The following is a 26,262-nucleotide window of genomic DNA, read 5'->3' on the forward strand; positions in this document are numbered from 1 at the left end:
CACCCAACCCATCGGTTTCTGGTTTTGCAGGCTGGAAGATTGTCTCAATCGTTCTGTCTTCCTTGTTACAAATTCTGGTTCTTGTTCCGAAATTAGTAACTGATGTTGATCCTTAGTTAACTAGTAATCTCTCTGTCTCTAAACCTAATAATAGCTACTGTATCTAACTTTTTAATTCTGGTTAGGTATAGAAGTTATTAATTTCATTCCCTCTACTGTCTATTTCTATCAACTTTTTATATTCTGTCACTTACTATTTCTGTTTTGAGTTGCTATTCCCAAATCGGATTTGTTTGCCTTCTATTTCTGCTGTCAGTTACTATTATTTCTCCGTTTCTAAAACTGATTTGACAAGTTTCTATTTTCTGTCCAAGGCCAGATCATCTGATCTAGCCAGATCTCCTTGCACCAAGGAGGGTACTCGACTAGAGTTCTGGCCCAACCTGATTCACTTATTGAGAGATATTAGAATTCTCCATTTCTGGTTTCTTAAGCCCTAAGATTCTGGTCATTGCTGGAATCTCTATTTCACCCTTATGTGACCTAGGATTCCACATCAAATACCCAAATTACCCTACTGGAACTGGAGGCCAAAATCTCCTAGGCCTGGCTTTCCAAACTGGATCTTGTTTGTCTAGCCAGACTAATGCATCTGCATCACTCTCTCTCTCTCTCTCCATCTCGTTGTTTTCTCTCTCATGAGATTCATCTCTCCTTTCCCCCATGATCGTAAGATCAGATTTTATTGAAATCTCTTTCACCATCTCTCAATTGAGCCCATCACCTACAGATTGTCCATCCAATCTAGCACCACATACACATCCAGGTTAGGTTCATGCCTGAACATAAGAGCTCCCATGATTGAAGTAGAGTACGGATACTAAAACTGAACCCTCATGTGCATTGAAGTACCACACAACCAAGGCACATGACTGGCTGCGGTGTAAAACACTGGCCAGGAGAGCACATTTCCGCCCACACACACACACTCAGGGAAAGGAATACATAAAACTCATGGGATGCTTGATCAATACTTGAAGATAAAAACTTACATAAGCATTATCAGAACGGTTGCATACTACATCTTCCTCAGCAGAAAGATCATCCATGAACTGGCTTACAGAGATTGGCACATAGCTCTGTGGAATTACATGGCCAGCTGCTGCAATAGGAGAACAATCTAATATAGCATTGCCCTGTGGCATAAGCCTAAAAGCCAGAGATGTCCTGCAGACAAAAAATGAAGCCACTGACATCAAAGCTCATGCATCAGAGGAAATAAATCGAGCAGAAAATGAATCAAACCTTCCAGTGGTGCCTGTAGAGTAGTCAGGGGCAGCCCTGTATGAAGCAGCAGGGCGAAGGCCAGCAGTGGCATGGCTGAGTGCCTTGCCTGTAAGTAGCAAAAGATCCCCAGGACCTGACCCACCATCTGCTAGGTACCAACGACTATTGGGGTCACAAACCTATGCAAGAAAAACTGACAAAAATGACTTGAGGATCATAATAAACCAAAACTATCATAATTGGCTGGAGAACAGAACCAACTCGAATCAGAAAAGAAGAGAAGCCAAACAACTAGTAATGGATGATAATATTCAAATATCCATGCCAACAGGAAATAACCTCTACCAAGAAAATAATCCATACACGTATTAAAAAAATAATCCATTCTAAGAAGCCAAGATACCTGAATGCCAGGACTGTCTGAAGCAATCAATGTCAATAATCCCTTCTCCAATTCACTGTTCATAGCTGGCTTCCCTCCCGCAATAGCCCCCTTACCATTCTGTGAAGATGGATGGCAATAGGCTGCTACCAGTAGCGATGAGGATGCCTCATTGGCAGGCAATGGGGTATCATCAAGCAAATGGTTAAAAACACTGAAAAATAATTAAAAGTGGCATCAAAACCAGGCACTGGCATGAATCATGTGCAGCATAAATAAGTTTCAAACGTAAACATCCCACCAACATCATCTTACTCGCTTCGCAAACGGAGATGCCTTGCTATTGCACAAAGAGCAGCACGAGCAGCTCTTCCCATACATCTAAAAACATCACCCATGCAGGGGGGTGATGAGTCCCCATCTTCAAAAGCCCTGCCACAGAATGATGAGATGTAAGTTTCTTTTTCCTTAACCACCAACAGCGAAAAACAGAGTTGTATTCATTGCTTTATAGGGGGGGGGAGTGGAAAAGCAAACCCCAAAGATTAGCCAAATCTATAGACATCCACATATGTGGTTGGGGGAATACACTGCCATACACCCATTGATATACATACAAATAGTGCCAATGATCTCGAAATGCATGCAGTTGATATCTGGAAACTCTGAAGAGGCTAAGAGGTACTAATAAAGTCAGCTAAAATGCATCAAACTGAAGCACATACTTAAGGAACAGAATAGGCAAAGTCATATTGAACTCTTTCCACAAAGTCCAGCATAAATCAGAAACAAATAACCTTCCACAATGCTATAACAAGAGCCATAAGTGAGATCAGACCATAAGAAAAAAGGGGTCAAAAAGGATGATCAGAAGGATGCATGGTCTCAAAAAGGTTCAAAAAGGAACTACACACCACCCAAATGACATCATAGGCTCCGTCTGGTTGGAATGAAGGGAAATTGAAACAAAGCATGCAGAAAATGGACTTTGGTAATAACTTCTTCTTTCTTTTTTTTTCCGTAAAGGCTTAGTAATTATCACTTATAATGATTATGTACATAACAACTTTTAAAATATAGTAATTAAGTTTCCTTAGATTTGAAAAGGAAAATAAAGATTAAATTTGAAAAGTTTCACTTCCATATTTGGTAAAATCTCAAGATAGTTACACAACTTCCACCTTCAATCATGGTTACAAAAGTTTCCATTTCCTTCTTTGAATCACTTTACTTTCCCTTCATTTCCCTTTATTTGAAACCAGATGAAGCATACTGAATGAAAGGATGAAAAACACATTCCTCTTGCTTGCATAAGACACCTATTTATCATGTAACTTGGGTCAAGATCAACCAGAACCTGATTCAACCAATAAACATATTCTCCAGGATTGGGCAGAGCATGACCAGCTTGATTTCAAGTCTGAGGCTAGATCGCTTTGATTACAAGGTCAGGATACCTTCAACATGATGAATTGTGCAAAATCATAAAACTGGTTAGGTTCAGATTCAATCCTCTCCCAACCCAACCAAGTATAGATTTCTCCAGCATTTTTTAGATGAATTTTTGGGCATATGAGAATTAGATACGCCACTGAAAATACATGCGGATAAAGAATATGATGGCAAAGAATCCAATAAGCATTGCCTTTCAGACAAGCAAGATCGATAGATTGGTTGATGAACAGGTCGGAGCCTAACAGCGGACAAGCGATTATCATTAAACAGCCTATTGGACATCACAAGCATGAAACCTGTTGGAATATGTACTCCAGAATACCGTGGGGGGTATTCTGGTCTTTTTGAGGTAGTTTTTATGTTATTATGTGTAAGTCGGCTATGTGGGTTTTAATCCCACATCGCCTATTTTAGTCTCTTGTAACTTTCCCCTCTATTATAAATAGAGGGGCTTACCTATCAATTAATACAAGCAATTATTCTCTCATTCTCTCTTTTCTCTTCTCTCTCTAAGGTTACTGGTTACAGGCCCTAGGTTCTCTACAGATACCGGTCCTAGGTTCTCTACTGGTATCAGAGCCATTTACCTGAAAGAATAGGCTCGTGATATTGTGACTTGACTCAACTTAAAATTGCAAGTTTCTCTTCTGAGTGGAATAAGTTTGATAGTACCTGGAAATGAACCGGTGAAAGCAGCAGAAGGACTGTAAGTCCGGGAGAAGCCGGTATAACACCAGGTAGTGCCTTAAACCATTTCAGAAGGGTTAAATGCACTTTTAAAGGGGGGAGAGTACCCATATCATGGACCATTTGGACAGATCAATGGCTTCAAGTACTTTTGGAGATTGGAATCAAGACTGTAGCGTAATAAGTAATGAAGAACAAAAACGAGACAGAAGTCTCCAAAACTGGACTATCCCCAAAGTTCCGACCAAAGAAGTCTACAAACAAGACCTAATCAACTTCACTGAAGCCATAAGCACAGTGGAACAAACAATAGACAACAGCCCAAATATGCAGGAAATTTGCCTGCTTAAACCCCAAAAGTCTCCAAGATCTAAAACAAAAATACAACTACGTCCACATCGGACTTATCCAAGTTGCTATCAAACCCCTTCACCGGGAAGGTCTCAATACCTCTGTCCTCTTAGCCCTAAGAGATACTAGGTTCCTCAAATTTGACGACTCCCTGATCGGAGCAATAGAGACCAGTATGTGCTACGGACCCGTACACTTCAACTGCTACCCAGACATAAGTCTAGGTCTCAAAGACGAGAACATCTTAGATGCTCTCAAAATCAATCTTAAGACCCATGGCTACAACATGAAACCTGGATCCATCCCAATTGCTGTGGTTCATCGAATCCAGTACAAAGCCATGAAGAAGATCTCCAGCCCTAGGGCCCTTAGAAGATCTGAGAAGGGTCGAACAAGATACATCGAGACTGACTTTGCACATGCAAGGACCATTCTCTCAAGAACCTGTAAATGGGACGAGATTTCGTTCCCTGAAGAATGGAAACTGCAATGTCAGATTCCGGTACCCCAAATTGACAACCGTGAGGTTGAGTACATAACTCAGACCATCAACGGAGAAGTTTCCATTAAGTTTAATAGGACCCAAGGTACCCCTAAAGGGAAAGAACACGTTGAGTCCTCCAAGATCAAGATCCAACCTGCCAGAGCATCATACTCCGGCACACCTTCAAACTTTAGTTATCAGACTGCAAGTAGCCGCCTGACTGGCCTTAGGCCACATGGGAACATCCTACATGGGATGTATCAAGAGTACAAAACGGAAACTCAAACTGAGGCCCAGGAGTCCGACTCAACTCCAACCCCTCCCAAATCACCAACATACTCCCAAATGGAAACCCCAACACCTGACGCAAGAGTAGGAGTCATCTTCGCAGAAGAAGACTTCCAAATCAACAAACCAATGTTAAGGGAAGATTTTGAATCTCCCAAAAACAAAGAAAAGAAGGACTGGTTCTTTGCAACCGTCCCTGAAGAACTAAGAACAAAGATTAGAGTTCACTGGTACGACTTCATGACCAGTAACAAATTTAACATCAAATTTTTTAGTTACTTAGAAATCCATGCAAAACTACACCAAATTGACTATCCATTCGGAAGTCTAAACACAAACCAAAAAATAACAAAGTCATGGAAGACAGACACAAATGAAAACATAGAGTCTGTTCATCCTCCTTTAGCAAATTTAAAATTAACAGTCAACGAAACAGAAGTTCCTGCAACACCATTTAGGTCAACTCATGGAGCCTCTGAGACTGAGAAAAAATTGATAGGACTATCAAATTATACAAACCAACATCTTTTGACCCTAGGAAAACAGTTAACTAGAGTCGAAGACTTAGTCCAAAGAAGGTCTGAACCTCCAGACCCAGACCTAGGAATTAAAACAAATTCCTTAAAACAAGACCTCCCAAGTTCTTCATCAAGACCCATGTTCAACCCCTACAACATAAACCAAAAGAACTCTAGGGCCCTGAACAAAACAGATGCCCTTAGGGAAATTGAACAAAGACTAAGATCACTAGTCATCCCTGAGACACCTCAGAAGGAGTCTCAAAACCAATCACAAGTTTCTGATAACACCAAGTCCGTTGGAGTCATTAACAAAGACTCTGATGAAGAGCCAAGCACAATCAATGCTATCATCGAAGATAGTTTCCAAAGGTCTTACCCAAAACCTACTTTCCCTGACCTTCAAATGGAGAATAGAGGGATTTATCCTCAGGCCTCCTACCAAAGTGGTGTTATCTATGAGTGGAACATAGATGGCATGTCTGAGTACAACGTCATAAACAAGTTACAAGAAATGACCATGGTAGCCAATGCCTACCGCATCAAGGAAACCTCAGACCAGGCAGTCGCTGATCCCGTGGCTTCAGGATTCACCGGCCAACTCAAAAGGATGGTGGGACTACGTCCTAACCGCTAACCAAAAACATGACATCCTGACTGCCGTCCAGACAACGGAAGACGGGATCATAATAATTGAAAATGGCAAACCTGTTGAGGATGCCGTCAACACCTTAATTTTCAACGTAACCAAATATTTTTTAGGAGACCCATCTAGGTTAAAAGATTGGTCCTCTGAACAATTAACAAATTTAAGATGCAGAAAACTGCAAGACTTCAAATGGTACAAAGATATCTTCATGACGAAGGTATTAACCAGAGAGGATGCAAACTCCCCTTTCTGGAAAGAAAAATTCATAACTGGTTTACCAAATGTCTTCTCTGAGAAGATCAAACAAAGACTAAGAAAAGAAAATAATGGTGAAATACCATATCCAAACTTAACCTATGGTGATTTAATAAACACCATTCATGAAGAGGGCATTGCCCTTTGCACAGACCTCAAATTAGAAAAACAAATGAAAAAAGAGACCAAGTCTTATAGAGAACTAGGTGGTTTCTGTGAACAATACGGATTCCCGGTTCCCAAACCTCCTTCAAACAAAAAGGATGAAAAACACAAAAAACATTTTAAGAACAAAAGAAGGTTTAGAGAAAAATACTCTAAGGAACCAACAAGAGAATTTTATATCAAACCCAGATATTCAAAGAAAAAGAGGTTCCAATCCAAAAAACCCCAAGAGGAAACAAAAGATAAACCCTCAACAAGTTTCGATAAAAGAAAATGTTTTAATTGTGGCAAATTAGGCCACATTGCAAAATACTGCAAGGCAGCCAAGAAGGTTAGCCTGCTAAACCTGGACCAAGAGACCCAAAACAAAATATTCAAAATATTCGCCGAGTCTGACTCGGACTCAGACGATTCAGAAGACGAAGTCTTCTATGACGTAAACCAAATCAATCAAGACACTGAGTCCAGCAGTGACTCTGAACCTGATGCAGTTGCATGCAACTGTGTCACAAACGCCATCAATGAGTATTCTTCTTCTGAAGAATCCTCTGAACCCAAAAGCATCGGAATGATTAGGCAATCATTCTTTGATGCAATTGAACAAATTGCTGATGTCCAAATCAGGAAACAATGTCTACAAGAAGCCAGACAGGCTTTAGAAGACAACAAAGAAAGGCAAAAGCCTTATGATATCAACCAAGTATTCAAAAGATTCGAAAACCAAAAGACTGTTGAAAAATCAGATAAAACAAGAATAACAAATCTTGAACTAACCACTCAAGAATTAAAAAGAGAAATCAAAGAAGTCAAAGATGAGTTAGTCAAACTCAAAGGAAAAGCCAAGCAAAACCATGAGAACCTGGAAACAGAAACAAGTTACGTGGAGAGTATCTCTCCCCAAAAATGGTTTGTCAAAGTCAACATGACTATTGACTCATCATACAAATTGACTTCTGTGGCCCTGATTGATTCAGGAGCACAGTTAAACTGTATTCAAGAAGGACTTGTCCCTACCCAATATTACCAAAGGACCAAACAGAGGTTAACCACGGCCAGTGGGGCCTACCTCAATGTCCAATACAAGTTGCCAGAAGTTCACATATGTAACCAAGGGGTATGTTTTAAACAACCCTTCATTTTGGTCAAAGATCTTGATAGTCAAGTAATCCTAGGACAGCCCTTCATAGAGCTGATCAAACCCTTCAAAGTTACAAATCTAGGATTGACCACCAAGATAGGAGGACAAAAGATCAGCTTCGAGTTCTTAGAACCCTCCGATATGGAACAAATTAAAAATCTAAGAACCTTAGCTATTTCAAAAGACCCCTCCATCAATAGAATCAAATCTAAGGAAAAGCATTTAAAACTTCTGAAACAGGAAATAATGCACATAAAAATAGTAGAGATCCTACAGAAAAAGGAAACACAAAACCAAATTAACAAGTTAAAAACCCAAATTGAAAATAACTTGTGTTCAGAATTCCCTGATGCCTTCTGGCACAGGAAAAGACACATAGTCAAATTACCCTATGAAAAGGAGTTCTCTGAAAAGAACATCCCAACCAAAGCAAGACCAATCCAAATGAGCCAAGAGCTCCAGGAAACCTGTAAAAAAGAGATCCAAGAACTCTTAGATAAGAAACTAATCAGAAAGAGCCGATCACCTTGGAGCTGTGCGGCCTTCTACGTAAACAAAAACTCAGAAATAGAAAGAGGAACCCCTAGACTAGTAATTAATTACAAGCCCCTGAATGAGGTCCTCCAATGGATCAGGTACCCAATCCCGAACAAGAAAGATCTGCTCCAAAGAATACACCAAGCAAAAGTGTTCTCGAAGTTTGATATGAAATCCGGATTTTGGCAAGTCCAGGTTCATGAACAAGACCGATACAAGACTGCCTCCACAACTCCCTTTGGCCATTACGAATGGAACGTAATGCCATTCGGATTAAAAAACGCTCCTAGTGAGTTTCAAAACATCATGAATGATATCTTCAACCCCTATGGCCATTATGCCATAGTATACATTGATGACGTTCTGATTTTTTCAGAATCTATCGATCAGCACTTCAAACACCTTAGGAGCTTTTATCAAATTGTTAAAACAAATGGGCTAGTCCTCTCAAAGAAGAAAATGGATTTATTCCAAACCAAAATCAGATTTCTAGGACACTATATTCACAAAGGAACAATTATCCCCATAGAAAGGACCATAGTTTTCGCAGATAAATTCTCAGACCAAATTTTAGAAAAGAAACAACTACAAAGATTTCTAGGAAGCCTGAACTACGTTAGGGATTTCCTTCCTTCAATAAGCAAGATCTGTGAACCCCTCTACCAAAGGCTCAGGAAAAAAGCCCCTGCTTGGGGAGAGCCACAAACAAAAGCCGTTCAAGAAATCAAAAGATTGGTTAAAGAAATTCCTTGCCTAACCCTAGCAAATCCTGACTTCCCAAGGTCGTTGAAACAGATGCCTCAGACCTAGGTTATGGAGGTATTCTCAAACAGGTTGACCAAGAAAAAGAACATTTAGTTCAGTTCACCTCTGGACTAAGGAACAATGCTCAAAAAAACTATAGCACAATTAAAAAGGAAATTCTTTCCGTTGTGTTATGCATCCAAAAATTTCAAGGTGATTTATTAAACAAAAAATTTTTAGTAAGAGTAGATTGCAGTGCAGCAAAACAAGTTTTAAAAAATGATGTTCAAAACATTACATCAAAACAAATTTTTGCAAGATGGCAAGCTTTGCTTTCAAGTTTTGATTTTGACATTGAATACATCAAAGGAGAGTTAAATTCAATCCCTGACTTTCTCACCCGGGAATTCCGACAGGGCCCAAAAGTCATAAGATGCATTTTCACCATGCCGCCCAAAGAAAGACAACCCCCTCTCCAGAGTCGAATCAAAAACCGCCTATACCAAGGCCTCCCCGCCTAAGCAAATAACAAGTTCCTCCCAAGACACCTCTCTTGTTCCTTTCTCCCATGTGGTTGTAGGACACTCCTGGCAACATGCATTCTTGTGGCAAAACCAGAAGGGAAGACACTCCTGATTCTTCTGCTTCGACTACAAGTTTAACAGCCAGATCCCAAATTGGTTCTCAAGATGGTGGCATACCTATGGACCAATCGAAGAGATCCTACCTGCATCTCTCATGGAGGTGTACAGCAAGTTTTGTGAAATCACTCAAAAGGTCCCCAGGCAAGCAGACCTCCTAAGGTTCTTCCTACAGTGCCACCTTGCGTGGATTATGTATTGGGAGTACCAGGTCCAAGAAATGGAGACCCAGGAAGCAACCCTAGCAACCTTGGCCAGGATTTTTTATGTCAAATGGTGGGACGGGTGCAATATCACCCATTGTACCACAGACAAAATCATCAAGGCAATTACTGGGCTCAAGCCCATTCCAAAAGTTACACAATCCCAAGCATCAAATGAAGAGATTCGTCTCAGAAGAAAGCAGTTGGAGCAGGAACTGGCCCAACTCGGCCCAGCAAGTGATGGAGAAGACGAGGAAGAAGAAAGGTTCAGCATGGCCTCCTTCTCCTCCCAACACCTTCATGAGGGGCAATTTGCCCAGGATCCAAATGAGCAGGATGACCTGCTCACTCAACAAGGAGAATTAGTCTCCTCTGCCCACTCCACAACAAGGGGTCGTGGAAAAGGACGTGGCAGCATTGTCAGCCAGCCACGAAGATCAAACAGGACCCGATAAGGGCCCCATCAAAAAAAAAAAAAAAAAAAGGAGATTATTTCAAAACCCATGGACCATGGTATAAAATCTCGCGATATATCGGCGATATATCGCCATATTTCGTAAATCTCGACATGTCCGAGATACGAAACACTTCCGAAATTAAAAAAAATACAATATCTCGTCGATATATCGTGAGATATCGACGATATATCGTGGATCTCACGATATATCGCGAGATATTGAAAAAGTGACAAATAGTGTCACACTAACGCCCCTTTTATACCATATTTGCAGCTCTCGGCCGATATTTCGACCGAGAGCGCTGAAAATCAATTTTCTCTCTTCTTCCTCATTTTTGCTTTTCTTCCTCCCTTCCAAGCCTCATCCAAGCATTTTTAAGCTCCTTGTCGCCGGGAAGACGTCGGAGGGTCATCTAAGCTCATCATCCAAGCCTATTTTCATTATTTAAGGTAAATTCTATTTCTCTAAAACTATTTTTTTAAAATACTTTGTACAAATGTTGTTGGATGTTGATGATATTAATATATGTTAGACACCGGAGGCCGATCTACAACCTCACCGTGTCGAAATTTTTTCCCATATGTATTTTTTTATTTTTTTCTGGTTTTAAAAATTCATTTTCCTACAACTAAAATAGGAAATAATTAGGGGTAATATGACTTAGATGGTAATGAATTAAATATATGTTAGACACCAATGGCCGATCTACGGCTTCACACAGTGTCGGATTTATTTTTCTGCTCTTAAATAATTCTTTTAATTTTCGAAAATTAAGAAAAATATATAAAAATTAAAAAACAGAAATAAATAAGGAAAAATATGAGTTTTAAGTTTAAAAATAATGAAAAATATGAAAGTTATTTCTATATGTTTTGAGATGCATTACATGTATATTATGTTTACTAATTTTTGGTTTTGTTGTGTTAGGTCAATACTTATATTAACATTATATATAAAAAATTGGTTTTAATTATGTGAAAAATATAAGGGTTAGGGAAAAATATTAAATAACTATACAAGTGTATTAGTAATCTAAAAGTGTCAATTGAAGTGCATCTACATTAAGTTTTTTAATTATTTGTGTTACTTACATTGCAAGTAAACAAGTATCATTATGGCGGATCGTGATAGACAACGTGCGAAGGGCAAGCAAAAGGGGGGAAAGTAGTCAACAAAGGGGCGGAGGGAACAAAGAGAACAGAGGGAACAAGAGAGACCAACCAGCCAGATGGGGTGACATTGCATGGTTACATGGTACTCCCATTGATGGGGATGGTGATGTTGGTGGTGGTAATCGTGTAGTGATGCTGGTGAAGAATTTGACGCAAGCGAGAGCGTTATGTGGTAGGCCAGGAGGCCCAGGATACGGCACTGTAGAGCCACTCCGATTCACCGAGAGACACGGTTTGATCATGCCACACAAGATACGGACCATGGAGCACGTGCCCCCGCACCCCCACCTCGAGAGGCCTCCTACATACATACAACAAGAAGCGTAGGGGTCACAAACACACTTGCAACTCGATCACATGGACATTGATAACCTATCTAGCTCGTTGGTGGTTTCGAGTATGGGTGATAGGGAGGAGGACCGACCGGACATTGGCGTGCCCCATCTTTTGACGCACATACCACTCCATTGGCATCGGATTATGGTGCATCACAACCTTACGGTGGATATGGATATGGATCATCATCATATGGGCGTTTAGTGGGGTAGGGGACTATGACTACTACCCCATCCCAGGGACATCTGGATCATCTTTTGTAGATAACATCTTTGTATACCCTAGCGGACCTAGCTACCAACCTCACCACCATACATGCAGCCAATGCCATCGCCTCTTGCGCCGGCGCCAACATCATATCACAAGTGGATCATCTTCTTCACGAATCGGATCGATTGGTAACCCTAGTTTATATCCTAGGATAGGTTACCTACGTATGTTGATGATTCCATTTACGTGACACTTGTGGATGACTACACTCGTTTCTTCTCCGATTCTATACCGTGGTCCACATATGTCCTTCAAACAGAGCAATGGACGTCGACTCAGCGAGGCATGAGTGGGATTGATCCAGGGAGGCACAAGAACTACTATTAGCAATTTAGCACTTGTAATTTGTAACTTAAGTTGTGATTTTATTAATCTAGTGTATTTAACTATTTATACATTAGGTCGGCGACCGTATGTCAATCAAGGGTAAGCCCAAAACACCAATTTGAATTCACATTTTTACAATTTTATGGTTTAAATGTGTTTATTAAGCTTAAATAAGGCTGTCCATGAAGTTTCAAGCCTAGATATGGCCAAATACCCCCGAGATGGACCCCGAAATATTGCAGAAAAAATGCAATATTTCGGTCATATTTCGCGATATCTCGGATATTTCGGATATCTCGGTAGGCCCGAGATACCGATATATCGCGAGATATAGTACTATGCCATGGACCCGGGTCATGGATCCTAGCCAAAGGTCAATCCGGGCCCGAAAGGGAAAAGGATGACTTCGTTGGTATGACGTAAGGCTAATGCCTATCATACTATTGCCATGACTCGGCAATTCAAACCATTGAGTCCAAACAGTGCGTACACAAAGTGGAAAACAGTCTGTCCCTCAGACACGGAATGCTACGTGTCCCCACTATTCCTTTCAAGACAAGAGAACTTTCGGTGGCTTTGCCCCTTAAGTCAAACGATTCCTTCTGCTTTCGGTGGGTAGGCCCCAGTCGCCTTCAAAGTCCAAAAGCAGCCGACAAATCACAACAAATCCAGCCGACAGGCCCTCGTGCCTCCAGAAGATTCCTTCCGGATAAGGCTAAAGCAAAGGCATCCATTCTCCTTTAAGAAGACCATTCGTCTCAGTAAGAGGGGGGAGGAAGTTTTGGAAAGAAGAAGCAGCTCTACAACTCTTCTCCAACTTTCGATCAAACATCAAGAGTCCTAAGTAGGACCTCCAAATTTTAATTTTATTTTTCAAGTTGTAAGGGATCTTCAACTAAGATCTCAACAGTCCAAGTTTGTAATCAAGTTCAAAGTTCGTCAAATCTTGTAACTGAAGATCAACTAAGATCTTCATCAAGTTTTAAGCCTTTATCTCAGGCTTCAAGTTATTTCTCCAACGTACACCAGTAAGTTACCCTGTAACCTTACCTGTACACCCAAGCTTCTCCTACCTCAAGCTCATCTGTAACTAAGATTCTCTCCAAGTAATAAATCAAATTTTTTTTTCAAATATTTTATATCTTAAATTGGCCGGCTCAGCCGCCTTCAAAGCACAGCAGAAGGCTACCTGCAAAACGGCAGACCGACTAGGGTTACCCCCTTCGAGTACAGCGACCGGTCCATAAGGACTGCAGTACCTGCTAAGCACACACAAAATTTTATTTCTGCAAAATTTATTTCTGCAATTTTCCGCTTCGTTTCCCTGTATGTTCATCATAAAAGTCACAATATAGTCAAGATCCCCTAGTTTCTACATGGTATCTGTAGAGAACCTAGGACCTGTAACCAGTAACCTTAGAGAGAGAAGAGGAGAGAAATGAGAGAATGAGAGAATGAGAGAATAATTGCTTGTATTAATTGATAGGTAAGCCCTTCTATTTATAATAGAGAGGAAAGTTACAAGAGACTAAAATAGGCGATGTGGGACTAAAACCCACGACTTACACTTAATAACATAAAAACTACCCCAAAAAGACCAAAATACCCCCACGGTATTCTAGAGTACATATTCCAACACTCTCTCTCAAGCTGGATTATACAAACAATTAAAGAAAGAAGATCCACCTTGGACTAAAGAAAAAATAACTCCATAACAATGCTAACACTCCTCCTCAAGTTGGTGCATACATGGTACTAATGCCCAACTTGAATAAAATGGGAAAAAATAAGTTGTAGCAGAATCCAACTTCAAGATGAATGCAGCTCCCAAATAACAGCAAAGACCAGTGCCAAAATACAGAATTTGACATTCAGTAAAACAAAAGGCTTCTCCATAACAGTTCACAACACCTAGTCTTCACCTCAACAAAAACAAGAAAACCATACTTTTAAGCCTCCAAACCTCAAAAACCACTGAGAAAGTGCATAGCATCGAGCAATTTGGAACTGATCGAAAACAAGTGAGATTCCAATCAAACTGACATGAATCCAAACTAGCAGAATATCACAGAAGAACCTGGATATTCTAAAGTTCCGTTTGATTTCTCTACATGAGTTGCAAAGAACGACAATACAGAAAAAAGAGGGATTTTGAGCTTAGTATCAATTTTGTTTCAGTGTCATAAATTTTAGCCAATATTTTTCCTTCAATCCATGAATCAATACGATATAGAGATGGTTGTTTCCTATCATTTTAGTTTTACAAAAGAACTAGAATAGTTCGAGGTTTCACTATTTTTCAGGTTTTATTTTTTAATTAATCCCGGCCAATGCTTGAAATTTTGAAATCTGTTGAAATATTTCTGTCCCCTGGGGACCCAGATCTAGACAAATTGGCCCCATTGGTGAAATTTTGAGCAAAAACTGTCAATATTGACAAAATATTTCTCTTTCATAGTGGTCAAAATTAAACCCCCTCGGGCCCAGGGTTTTAGTTCACGGTATCGGTGGCCGTCAATAACGATACGGATCGGCAGTATCAGGCCGGATCGGATGCCTTTTCCCCCCAAGATTCCTATACCCTTTTTCTTTTACTTTTTATTTTTCCTCCCTGGTATTTGTACCACTAATCTAGAATCTGGCTGGCATTGGTATCGGCCATGGCCGATGCCGATTACGGATCAGCCGATACGGTCGATCCCAATACCTCAATCCATGCCCGGGGCAGGGGGCAAAATCTCAAACTTTGATCCAACCCAGTTTGATCATTTCAGTGAGCTCATTTAAGGCTTAACTCTTCCACTAGTTTGGGTTTTAGTTTGTTGTTGCTCCAATCTCAAGAAGTGGAGTTCAACACACCCACACGACCATGCTTGAGCATGATGAGCAAAGCAAGCATTTAATGTATGACTAGAACCAGAATAGGCCTAGTCCCAGGCAGGATCAAATAGAAAACCTCCAATAAATAAAAAAGAGAACCATGGGATCTCAAATTGGTTGGAAGAGAATGATGAGATCTCAAATAGATAACCAAAGAGAACAATGGGAACTCAAATGAGGGAACAATAACCTGCTGAAGTAACAAATGAATTGAATACTCCTCTTGCCAACGGGATTGAGTACTCTTCTTGAAAGTAGGAAGAACCCCAAAATAGAAATCACGATCAGAACAAGAAGAAAGAGGAGATCGATCAACCCTTAGGGTTTTGATAAAATCCTAGATTCTCCTGGATCGATCTTTGGGTTACTCCTGCTGGTTCGGTTGATGCAGATGTACCCTGGCAGCAATGATAATGATGCAATAATCTTCATGAATCGATGTGACAATCTGTTGACAAGAAATCCCAATAGCTTGTAGCCCTCTTGAACTTGATTTGACTGAACTAGGTTTTGGAATCAAGAACCGATGGAGGGGGATGGGGGAAGGGAATAGGTATCTCACCCTAGGTCTCTCACCTATTGGTGGAGGGCCGGTTTAGGAGAAGAGGGGAACTAGGGAGAAATCAGAGTTGCAGGGGGTAAAGAGAGAATAAATCGCATAAGAAGAAAGGGGGGGGGGAGAAGAGTGCACACGCACACAACCCTCAGGCTACTCAAACCATAAACTCAATTCATTCTTCAAATCTGTCTCCAACGATGGGGAATTACATCATATATAAAGAAAAATAAAAGACTCCTAATTACTTCCTAAAACTTAGACTAACTAAAATAGAAACTCAATAAAACTCAAATTGCAAAATTTCTCTATAACTCTAATAGCTACCCCAAAATAAAAGATTGCATATCTTTCCTAAATAAAGTAAATTCAAAGTATCCTACTGAACCAGAACATGGTTGGGAACCGGTTCATCTTGGTTTGGATACCCAACTAAATTTGGGTCAATTTAAGGTAGTGTATCTACATCAATTCCCCCGGTGTTGAAAAAAACTCGACCTCAAGTTTTGTAGAATGGTAGAAATAAAAGCTCACAAGCGGGGGCTATCAATTCGATGACTACAAGTTGAAGAAAATCCAAAATATGAAGTTTTGGGGGTGCATCCATGTCAGGGAAATCATGAGGAAGAACGAACTCATGATGGGGAATGGCCTTCACTGCACTGGAGTCCGTCGTTACTTGATCCATGATCTGCGCATCTTCCGTTGCTACTATTTACTGTTCTGGTTGAGCCTGCATCACTGGTGCTGCCTCTTTTGGCTTGGAACAAACATCATCAACTAACCCATGAAGAATGAATGTCTGGGGTATGTGAAAAGGACGTAGAGTGCACAAGTTTCCGTCACGATCAACAATGCCTTTCTTTCTTCTAACCATTCACGACCCAATTTAATAACATGCCGAGGAGAATCAAACACTTCACAATGAGCACCATCACAATAATAAGAAACGGAGAATTCAACGAATACATAATCCTCAGAATGAATAATGATCTAGTTGTTCCTTGATAACATTTCTACCACAGATCGTGAGACGAAATCGTTGCTTTGCCCTTCATCAATAAACCACGTAAGCTTTCCATTGGGCAATCAAATTCTAAACTTGAACACAAAATAATCCATGGCCAGAAGAAAGTACTCAAATCAAAGAGTTAATGGCAATCCTATAAATGAAGTGAAACCTATAACAATAATGGCAGAATTGTAATTTTGGGAAAAACATCAGAGGAGCATCAATAAACAACATAGCAAGCTTTCCATTGGGCAATCGAACTCTAAACTTAAACACAAAATAATCCGCCAGAAGAAAGTACTCAAATCAAATAGTTAATGGCAATCCTATAAATGAAGTGAAACCTACAACAATAATGGCAGAATTGTAATTTTGGGAAACACATCAGAGGAGCATCACGTATAGAGGATCGGTAAACTTGGAAACTAAGGAAAATTTAGGAGAAAGTGGAAATAGGAGATATCAGAAGGGTAACTTGGGGAAAAAAGATAAATTAAAGAAAATAAAGAGAAAAAAGGACAATTAGAATATGGGTAGAAATAGGGGCAATTCTGGAAAAAGAAGTTTAAACCTTAAAACAACTAAGACAATAGAAGAGGGGTAATGTTGGAAAATTGGGGAGTAAAGGGAGAACTTCTCGTAGGGGACAGAAGACGTTATGGACTTGCTTTCTACCGCTGGAGAACCAGAGAGGAGATGGTGGGAGAAGTGCTGCGAGCTGCAACCGAGGAGCTTGAATCAAGCCAGCAGTGGAACTTCGATGACCAGTGATGCACGCTGGAGATGGAGTTCGAACCACAGCTGCTGAAATCAGGTGTGATTTCATTCTTTTTTTCTTTTGGTTCTCAGTTCTCTCACTCTCTCTTCTATTCTCTGAAACTTTTCTCCTTTCCCCTTTTTTTCGGTGGAAACTTGAGAGGGAAAAGGAAGACGGTGGGGTTGGTTCTGGGAAAAAACAAGGAGTGGTTGGATTGGTTTGCAGAAGGGTTTCGACTTTTTTTTTCGCCGTTACAGTGGGATAGAAGGGAAAGGGAAGGTGGGTTTGGGGTTTCAGTGGGGTCGAAGGAGAGGGATGGGAGATGGAGAGTGACACAGGCTTCTTTTTTTTAATGGGAATCACAGGGGTTTGCTGTGGTTGATGGGACGGAGATGGGATGCTGGTGTGAGGGGTCGAACAGCAATGCGGAGAAAAGAATACAGGGAAGAAGGAGAATGGCAGAAGAGAGATTGATAGAGAAGGAGGTGGGATCTTTTGGCTCTGATACCAAATTGGTGGAGGGCCGGTTTAGGAGAAGAGGGAAACTAGGGAGAAATCAGAGTTGCAGAGGGTAAAGAGAAAAGAAATCACATAAGAAGAAAGAGGGGGGCACAGCCCTCAGGCTACTCAAACCATAAACTCAATTTATTCTTCAAATCTGTCTCCAACGATGGGGAGTTACATCATTTATAAAGAAAAATAAGACTCCTAATTACTTCCTAAAACTTAGATTAACTAAAATAGAAATTCAATAAAACTCAATTTGGAAATTTCCCTATAAGTCTTATAGCTACCTAAAAATAAAAGATAACATATCTTTCCTAAATAAAATAAATTCTAAATATCCTATTGAACCAGAACATGATTGGGAATAAGTTCATATTGGTTTGGATACCCAACTGGGTTTGGGTCAGTCCAAGGTAGTGTATCTGCATCACGGCATCACCTATCCTATCTCAGAATTTTCACAAAGGCTCAAGCCAATATTTCATTAATCAAATCTGTGTACAATGCTGGCCTCCCTTACAAACTTATATAAAAGACTCAAAAATAACCCAATCCTTAACTGTTAAGGTATCCTAAATTGACTAGGAAAGTAAAATAATAAAGAAAACAGACTCAAAATAAGACTCTAACGTTTTCCAACCTTCTACCCATATTTTAGGCTCATTAAATTGACCGATTACAAAGTAAACCCCATGGAATCAAAAGCTCAACACCTACATAACCCAACCCAAAGCTTATTTTGAATAAAGTAAGCCCTTTAGGTGACTTGCATCAGCATTGCTGGTCACTTTTACCAACCCAAGCTACAGTTGGCATTCCCAATTCTGGCCGAGAAGCACCAGTCATGTTCTCAAGCTTGTGAGTCCAAGTTCTAAACCCTCAAGGTTACTGCTAGTCTTTTTCATGTTTTCTTCTCTTTTTTTTCCCTTTTGACAGGGGTCGGGGGAGGTGGTAATCTTCTTAGGCTCTTCAAAAAAAAAAAGGGTAAGCCTATGAATATTTCCCATGTTGGAAGGTGCTTCTTAGTAACTATGGGTCAACAATGTGTAGTAGGTGGATGTAGCAGGCTAGCAGCCATTGAACCATAATCAACTTCAATCTTACCAATGACATATATTAACGTTATTAGAATTGTTCTGTTTTAATTTTTGCACAGAAGAAATGATGAAAAGGTTCATACTCTTCACCACGCGATGATCCAGATTTTGAAAGAAAATGTCAGAGACAAAATCAATCCTATTGAAAATGCTAAATGAATTTACCAAAAAAAAAAATGCTAAAGGAAAAATACGGAATAAGAAAGTTGATGGCAAGTCTGATAAGACAAGCACTACAAACCTGCCATCATAGTTGCCACGGCAACAAGGTGATTCAAGGTGGCGGCAGAGGACAAAAACCAAGGGGACACCAATTGGATGCCTACGCGCCTGGATGCCTAGGCAACACCTTGACAACTATGCCTACCATGAATGTAATGGTCCATTCTTGCTGTAATTCCTTTCCTTCTAACCTCAATAAAAGCCCATCATCTGAATAAGAGACATAAAGACTTCTAGAATCAAACCATTTAAAGGCACTAAAAGGATTTTCAAAGGGGGAATGACCTCCACACACCTGTATATGTTGGGTTAAAGAGGACAACCATAATCCTTTTTATTTATGCAATTGCTTCTGTGGGGCATAGATGGAACTCACTAAGTTCGACGATGATTGGTAACTAAGACCTCAATTGCAATCATGTATGTGAATAACATGATGATTAGTTTCAATAAAAGCAGGAACGCAGGCCAAAGCTGCAGGCTTCAGAGTTCAATTTCAGACCAGATCATCTCTGGCACTGGTTAGAAAGATCATTCTCAAAAGAGAGTTTGATTTTCCTCAAAAATTACCGATCAATAAAGATATCCAACTAATGTCTAGTCCTTTTTGTGGACTACATAAAAACAGCATCCTGAATATAGAAAATCTTATTTCCAAGGTTATGCTCTTGCTACTCTCTGTCTCTTCTGTCTTGGGGATGTGGAATTAGTCAACCACATCTTAAATTTAAGTCCATATGCTGAAGAGTTTCAAAGGGACATTCTTTCTTCAAGAAATAAAAGGGCTTTTGACAACTATCTTGCTCCCATTCATTGGGCTTCAAGTAAGAGGGAAAAGGGTAAATCCTGCATCTTAAACAAAATCCAAATCCTGGGTCACACCATTGCAAACACAACTATGTGAACTAGCCGTCTAGTGATATGGTTAGAAGTGATTCTTTGTTTGTTAGATAAACTTGTAACTTTTTCTCAAGTAGCTTCCGCTTCTCCTTCAGTAAGATTGTCCTATTTCCCTGGCTATGCAAATTTAACTGAGAAATGAAGGTCGGCGAGTGAAGAGTAAGAAAGTGAACTTGTCAAACCTTCAAATTACATAAACTATTATGACCAATAATTTAGTGGACAATACGACCAACAGAAGACATATTCAAGAATACTAGTGAGTTTTGTGAGTTTCTATAGTTTTTTCAGTCCATCAATTATCTAGCTTGACAGAAAGTCCCATAACATGTTTGCCAAGTTCAAACTTACAGCAAACCTGTTGATTTGGAGAGAAGCAAAACAATACTTCTCTTAAGATTTGTAAACCAGAAGTTTCAGTGGCTTCATTTTAGCAGCAATTATCTATAAAGGAGCTAAAACAATTTCCACCTCAGCCAAATAATACTATTCGTAAATGGCATTCCCTAATCAAATTCAAACAAATCATTCATCAAACATGAATCACTAAACAAGCTTCAAAATCACAGAAAGTCCTTACCTTCCCGCTCTGTAGATATTGGACCCTCGGCCCGTCTTCCCCCAACCTCCGCTACTGCTACTCTGAGATCTCATCCTGAAATACAACCTCGCCGACTCCAAAGCACATCGCATTAATGCCGACTCCTCACTTCCAAGCTCAATCACCGCCGCATTATGCCTTGTAAGTGAACCCGAAAGTGCTTCCACTGACCTAACGTATGCTCCCACTGGTGCCCCATCGTAAGGTATAATATCCGAAAGCCGAATTCTTGCGACAGGCGGCATTGCAACAGTTGACTCTGCCGGCACTTGCACTGCAACAATCGGTTCCGGCGCCATAACATGGTGATCCAGTGGTGCTGGCCTATGTGAAGCGGCCGCCGCTGCCGAGCTCGATTGAGGTACAGAGAGCAAGCCAAGAGAGAGCGATGATGGGAGCTGCTGCTGCTGGGATTGAAGAGAAGTAGAAGGAGACCTCATTGAAGAAGAGGATGGAGGATTGTTCGACGCAGGCGCCGTTAATGGAGACGGAGCCATCGCAGACATCTGCATACCGATCGCAAGCATCAATCATTCTGCGACACTTAGGGTTTCAACGGCAGTATTTGAAGGACCAGTGGACGCCCACATGAGGTTTTGGTGACTGGAAGCCATTGCAGACATCGACCATGTTAGGGTTCGAGAATTGCTAAAGTTTTCAAAGGTTGTAAATTTAAACGGACTATGATAAATAGGATTCGAACTTTGCAACTGAACTCCAGATTCTTTTCAGGTTTCAGATTCTATTAGTTCCAATTCTTTGTCAAAGACTAAGGAAACATCAATGGAAGGATTTCTGGAGAATCTGATGAGCTGAAGAGGAACTGTTTAGCAAAGCCTGAAAGAGAAAGAGAAAGAGAGAGAGAGAGAGAGAGAGAGCTCCGCAATTCGTTTCAACTGCGAAAGGAGGGAGGTTTCTCCAGTTAGAGCAAAACGTCTGATACGGTTATACCGTATTGTTTTGCACTCAAAGTTTTATCTTATGTACAAATATACCGTCTGAAGTAACAGACTATAGCGTAGAAGACAACTGAGGAGGTACTCTCTAGTATCTACCTTCATAGGGAAGGTGGGGAAGGTTGGTTTCCTGTAACAACGAAAACAAAAAGGTTCTAAAATAGGAAATCATGATCACGAACTATTTGGGTTATATTTTTTCTTTTAAAAAAAATGAAAAATGTTCTCCGTGCTCGGGGCGCAGGCTGTGCCTATACACATGGGGTGGGCAAAATGACCGTCACCCCAAATGGTGGAAATGCCGCCCCATGTGTCTTGTAATGCACAAAAAACATTGATCCAAAAAAAATTAGGAGGAGCGGTGGGGGAAGGCAGGGGCCAAGTGCACACGACAGCCAATGTGAGCGTTGTTGGCATCTTAGGAGACGATGCTGTCATTTCAACCCCCACTGTGTTTGGGGCGTGGGCCCTGTGTTCCCCCACAGAGAACTTTTCTCCTAAAATATTTATTTGGGTTTTAGTTATACACTTATACCTAGGACTACTATGGCTTTTGGTTTAGTGTCATCTTCAAAACTATAGTTTTTGGTCAGATCTATGACTTTGTCAATGGACTTTGGGACCATTCCTCCATCATGACTCATTTTAAGAATGATCATGAATATTTGCAACAAATGCTTTGAAAATTATTACTAAGGAAAAAGATTGTTGTCTGGTTGTGTGGATCCAATGCATATAGAAGCGTTTAAAATTACCATCAGACCCCATAAAATCAAAATCACATTCATATTGATGGGGTGTGCTCTCACTGGCTTGTGCTAGTGCAAAGGCCATGCGATCATGCAATGAGTGATCTCTTACTAGATAAATAAAGGTGAATTATATAATAGGGCAAGAGATCTCTACTTGGTTGCATGGTCTCTACACAAGCGTTTGGCCCAATGGGTGAGCACGCCTCAGTATCTACCCAAGGGCAGAGGTATCATCGCACGATGCCCAATGAGAGGGCATAGAAAACACCACCAAGTAGAGATCTTTTCTCCTATTAAATATAAGAGTTTAGTTATTATAGGATTTTAGACCCCCATTTTGCTAGGGAGCTTTTTTGGCCTCATATGCAAGGTTCGTAATCCAGGTATCAGATTCGGGATCGGTCAAGGTTGACACTCGGATCGGTAAAAAATGACCAAAATCAAGGTTTTATTGGATCGGGCTTGGACTGGTAAAAAATATTATTAAAATACTAAATATCAAAATAGATCGGTCGAAAAATCGATTAAAATCCCAAAAATATTGGTCCAAAAATCCCAAAAAAAAATGACAAGTATTAGATTGAATCGATCGATCCAATTGAGTTGACCAATCCAGGGAACGATCCAAGAAAACCTTGCTAGATCGGTCATGATCCATACCAATCTGATCCAACTAATATCGGCCAATTCGATCCAAGTTTACGAACCTTGTTCTTATGTGAAGCCTATGGGAATTTACAATTGAGTTAGCCTTGGTCAAGCTCAAACTTTTCACTCATCCCCCCCCCTCCCTCCCTCCATCCTCCGTCCCCAGTTTTTTTATCTATTTCTCCTATCATTGGAAAAGATCACCTACATATCTATAAGTCTTTAAATGGCCGGCACCTTTTCCACTATGGAGTATTTTTCCACATGAACAAATGATTTAGTAGTTCCATGGATGAAGGGTTTCCTTAGTTAAGTCACTTGTCAAATTTAGTGTCTAAATGATTCATCATATAAGTAGTTTTCTATTTCAATTTTATAAGCTCTTGAAAAGTCATTTCTATTTTTTTTTCAATATATTTCAAAGTTTTAGTAACAGATAGGGACATATAATTTTTATTTTTTTAAATTTTTGATAGAATAACAACATCAAGTTAAGACTATGGATAAATGATGACATGGACACGTCCACCAAATTCAAAGCATAATACAGACTACCACATCGTTGAGATGGAGGCAACAATGAATATTCAACCCACCTATGACCTGCCCAAGCAACTTTTAGGTCAGATTTGGTATGATTTCTATTTTAATTTCGGATTGATTTCATGAAATACTCATAAAATAGATTTTTAGTCAAAAATTTGAAATTGTTTTAGTTCTATCAATATGAAATATTTCAAGAATAAAAAAATCATTTGATAATTCAATTTCTGAAAATAAATTCGGTATATTTCTTTGGGAAGGGTGGTGGTGGAGGTGGTGGTGGTGGTGGTAGTAGTGATGGTGGTGAGATCATTAGGAGAATACTGGTGGTGTTTTATTTTTAACATGAAATTACTAATTTGACCATCAAATTACCATGTGCTCATTTAAGAGTAAGAGTGAAATAAAGTGGAATAGAAATTCTGAAATAGCTAAGGAGCTATTTCAGAATTTCCATTCCACTTGATTTCAATTTAACTGAAATAAAGTGAAAAAATCAAATCAAGCAATTTCCAAATATAAATCACCTTCTAAAATTGAAATTGAAATCATACCAAATCAGGCCTTTTTTTTTTTAATATTTTTTTATAGCAAAATTTTATAAACAAAGGAACAACGTTTCAGAAGAGTCTACATAAAGGGGAAGAAAAATACAAGGAGGACATACATTCCAGAAACCCTATTCTTAAGAGGATGCTCCATTAGATGCTAGTTGATCAGCTACAGCATTTTTTTCTCTTAGTGTATGGTTGAAGGAGACCACTTCAAACAAGTGAAGTAACTGTCAGCAGTCATTGATAATAGATGAGATTCTCCAAGAAATGGAAATAGCCTTGCGAGTTAGGATGTCGATCATCACTAGAAGGTTATCACTCTCGATGACCAGCTCGGAAATTCCCATATTTGAAACAAGAAAATGAGCATGTCTGACTGCCATAGCTTCCGCAACTAACGCATAATTCCAACCAATACCGATTGAGAAAAAAACAGATAAATGAGGATTTTGCAAATCAAGCCTTAGTCCTTGGGATAATCTTCAGCCTAATTGTGTGGTCCATAATGATCGGACATCTCCATGCCAGCCTATTCATAGTAGACGAACTGCAATTTGGATCCTCTACTGCCGAGCTGCTCGGCAGGACCATGCTGCCCAGACACGGTGAGGTGCACAATGACCGCCTCACTCCTGCCCGAATGCCTTGCCCGAGTGGGGGTAAGATAGTCATTGTGCACCTCACTGTGTCTGGGTAACACAGTCCTGCCAGGCAGCTCGGCAGTAGATGATTCGAATCCGACAAACTGCGTAATTTATGTAATCCACAGCCCTCATTAGTTGTATCTTTTAAGAAGAAAAACAATGGCCATTATCATTATCATCACCATTATCACAATGGCAATGGCAACCATTGTCGCCACCACCTCCACTAGTTCCCTAAATTGACATCATAGTCTCCATCTTTGTCATAATTGTCATTACCATATAACCCATCATCACCACAACATCATCATCATCGTCAACCACAGCACTAGCTAGTGTATTGGTTTTTTACTATGTGTGTTCCTTATGATGATGACTATATGTATGAATGATTGTTTATGTTTCATATGGGGTTCAAGTTTTCTTTCTTTTCTTTTCTTTTTTTTCAATAAAAAATATGAATCATTTTATTGAAAGAAATAAGGAGAGAAAGTCCTACTCAAAATAGGTCATGATTTAGGCTTAGCTAGAATGTGGGCATCTCTATTGAGAGAATGAGGGAAAACAAGAGCTTAACATGCACCAAAAAATAAATGACAAACTTGATAGGTGTCCACTATAACTTGAGCAGCCCAATCTAGAGATAAGAAAGAATTTTTTAAAAAGAAATCAACACTTAGAATTTGAAAATATAGTCAATTATCCTATCTGAAAACTCCTACCTAGTAAGGGAGTCTTGAAGGGTCATTGATCAAATCAACAATCTCCTTGTTATCCGTTTCGATTTCTAAGCGAGTGAAGCCCAACTTCAATGCTTGATAGATAACACATCTAATTGCAAGACATTCCCCTCGGAGTGGAGAAGCAAAATGATGTGGCATTGAAATCACTTGAATAAGATAACCCTCATGGTTTCTAATAAAGAAACCCAATCCTTCCTTCGCGAGGTCTTGTGAAAGGGTTGCATCACAGTTTGCTTTCATAATTCCAGACGGAGGTGCCATCTAACTATCTCGCGGAACATTAGCCAATGGCGCTGATACTGCACCATGATTCATGTGTGGAGAACCACAAGTTGAAAACCCTTTGAAGGCCTTTTATACTATAGATATAACCTCCTGTGGTGACCACTCCTTGACATTGAATGCCAAGTCATTTCTTGCGCGCCAAAGGTACCAACAAATAAATGAAGTTCTTGAAAGAGATTGACAGGCAAGCTTCTTATCAGATCGAAATAAAACATCACATCCCCTGAGCCAGTCAACAATAAGAGGATGTCTATATGA

General features: G+C 39.9%; 1 protein-coding gene across 1 annotated transcript in view; it reads right to left on the reverse strand.

Moving 5' to 3' along the window:
• Positions 1 to 21,736, reverse strand: part of LOC122664575 — a 37,398-nt gene extending 15,662 nt beyond the window's left edge. The window contains exons 1-5 of the mRNA XM_043860449.1: positions 20,859 to 21,736; positions 1,985 to 2,101; positions 1,691 to 1,883; positions 1,306 to 1,466; positions 1,053 to 1,227 (exon numbers count right to left, since the gene is read on the reverse strand). Coding sequence (XP_043716384.1) covers positions 1,053 to 1,227; positions 1,306 to 1,466; positions 1,691 to 1,883; positions 1,985 to 2,101; positions 20,859 to 21,406 — 1,194 coding nt within the window. The 5' untranslated portion in view covers positions 21,407 to 21,736. The remainder of the gene's footprint in view (positions 1 to 1,052; positions 1,228 to 1,305; positions 1,467 to 1,690; positions 1,884 to 1,984; positions 2,102 to 20,858) is intronic.
• Positions 21,737 to 26,262: the final 4,526 nt, after the last annotated feature.

The sequence above is a fragment of the Telopea speciosissima genome, chromosome 6 (assembly GCF_018873765.1).
Source record: "Telopea speciosissima isolate NSW1024214 ecotype Mountain lineage chromosome 6, Tspe_v1, whole genome shotgun sequence".
NCBI classification, from domain to species: Eukaryota; Viridiplantae; Streptophyta; class Magnoliopsida; order Proteales; family Proteaceae; genus Telopea; species Telopea speciosissima.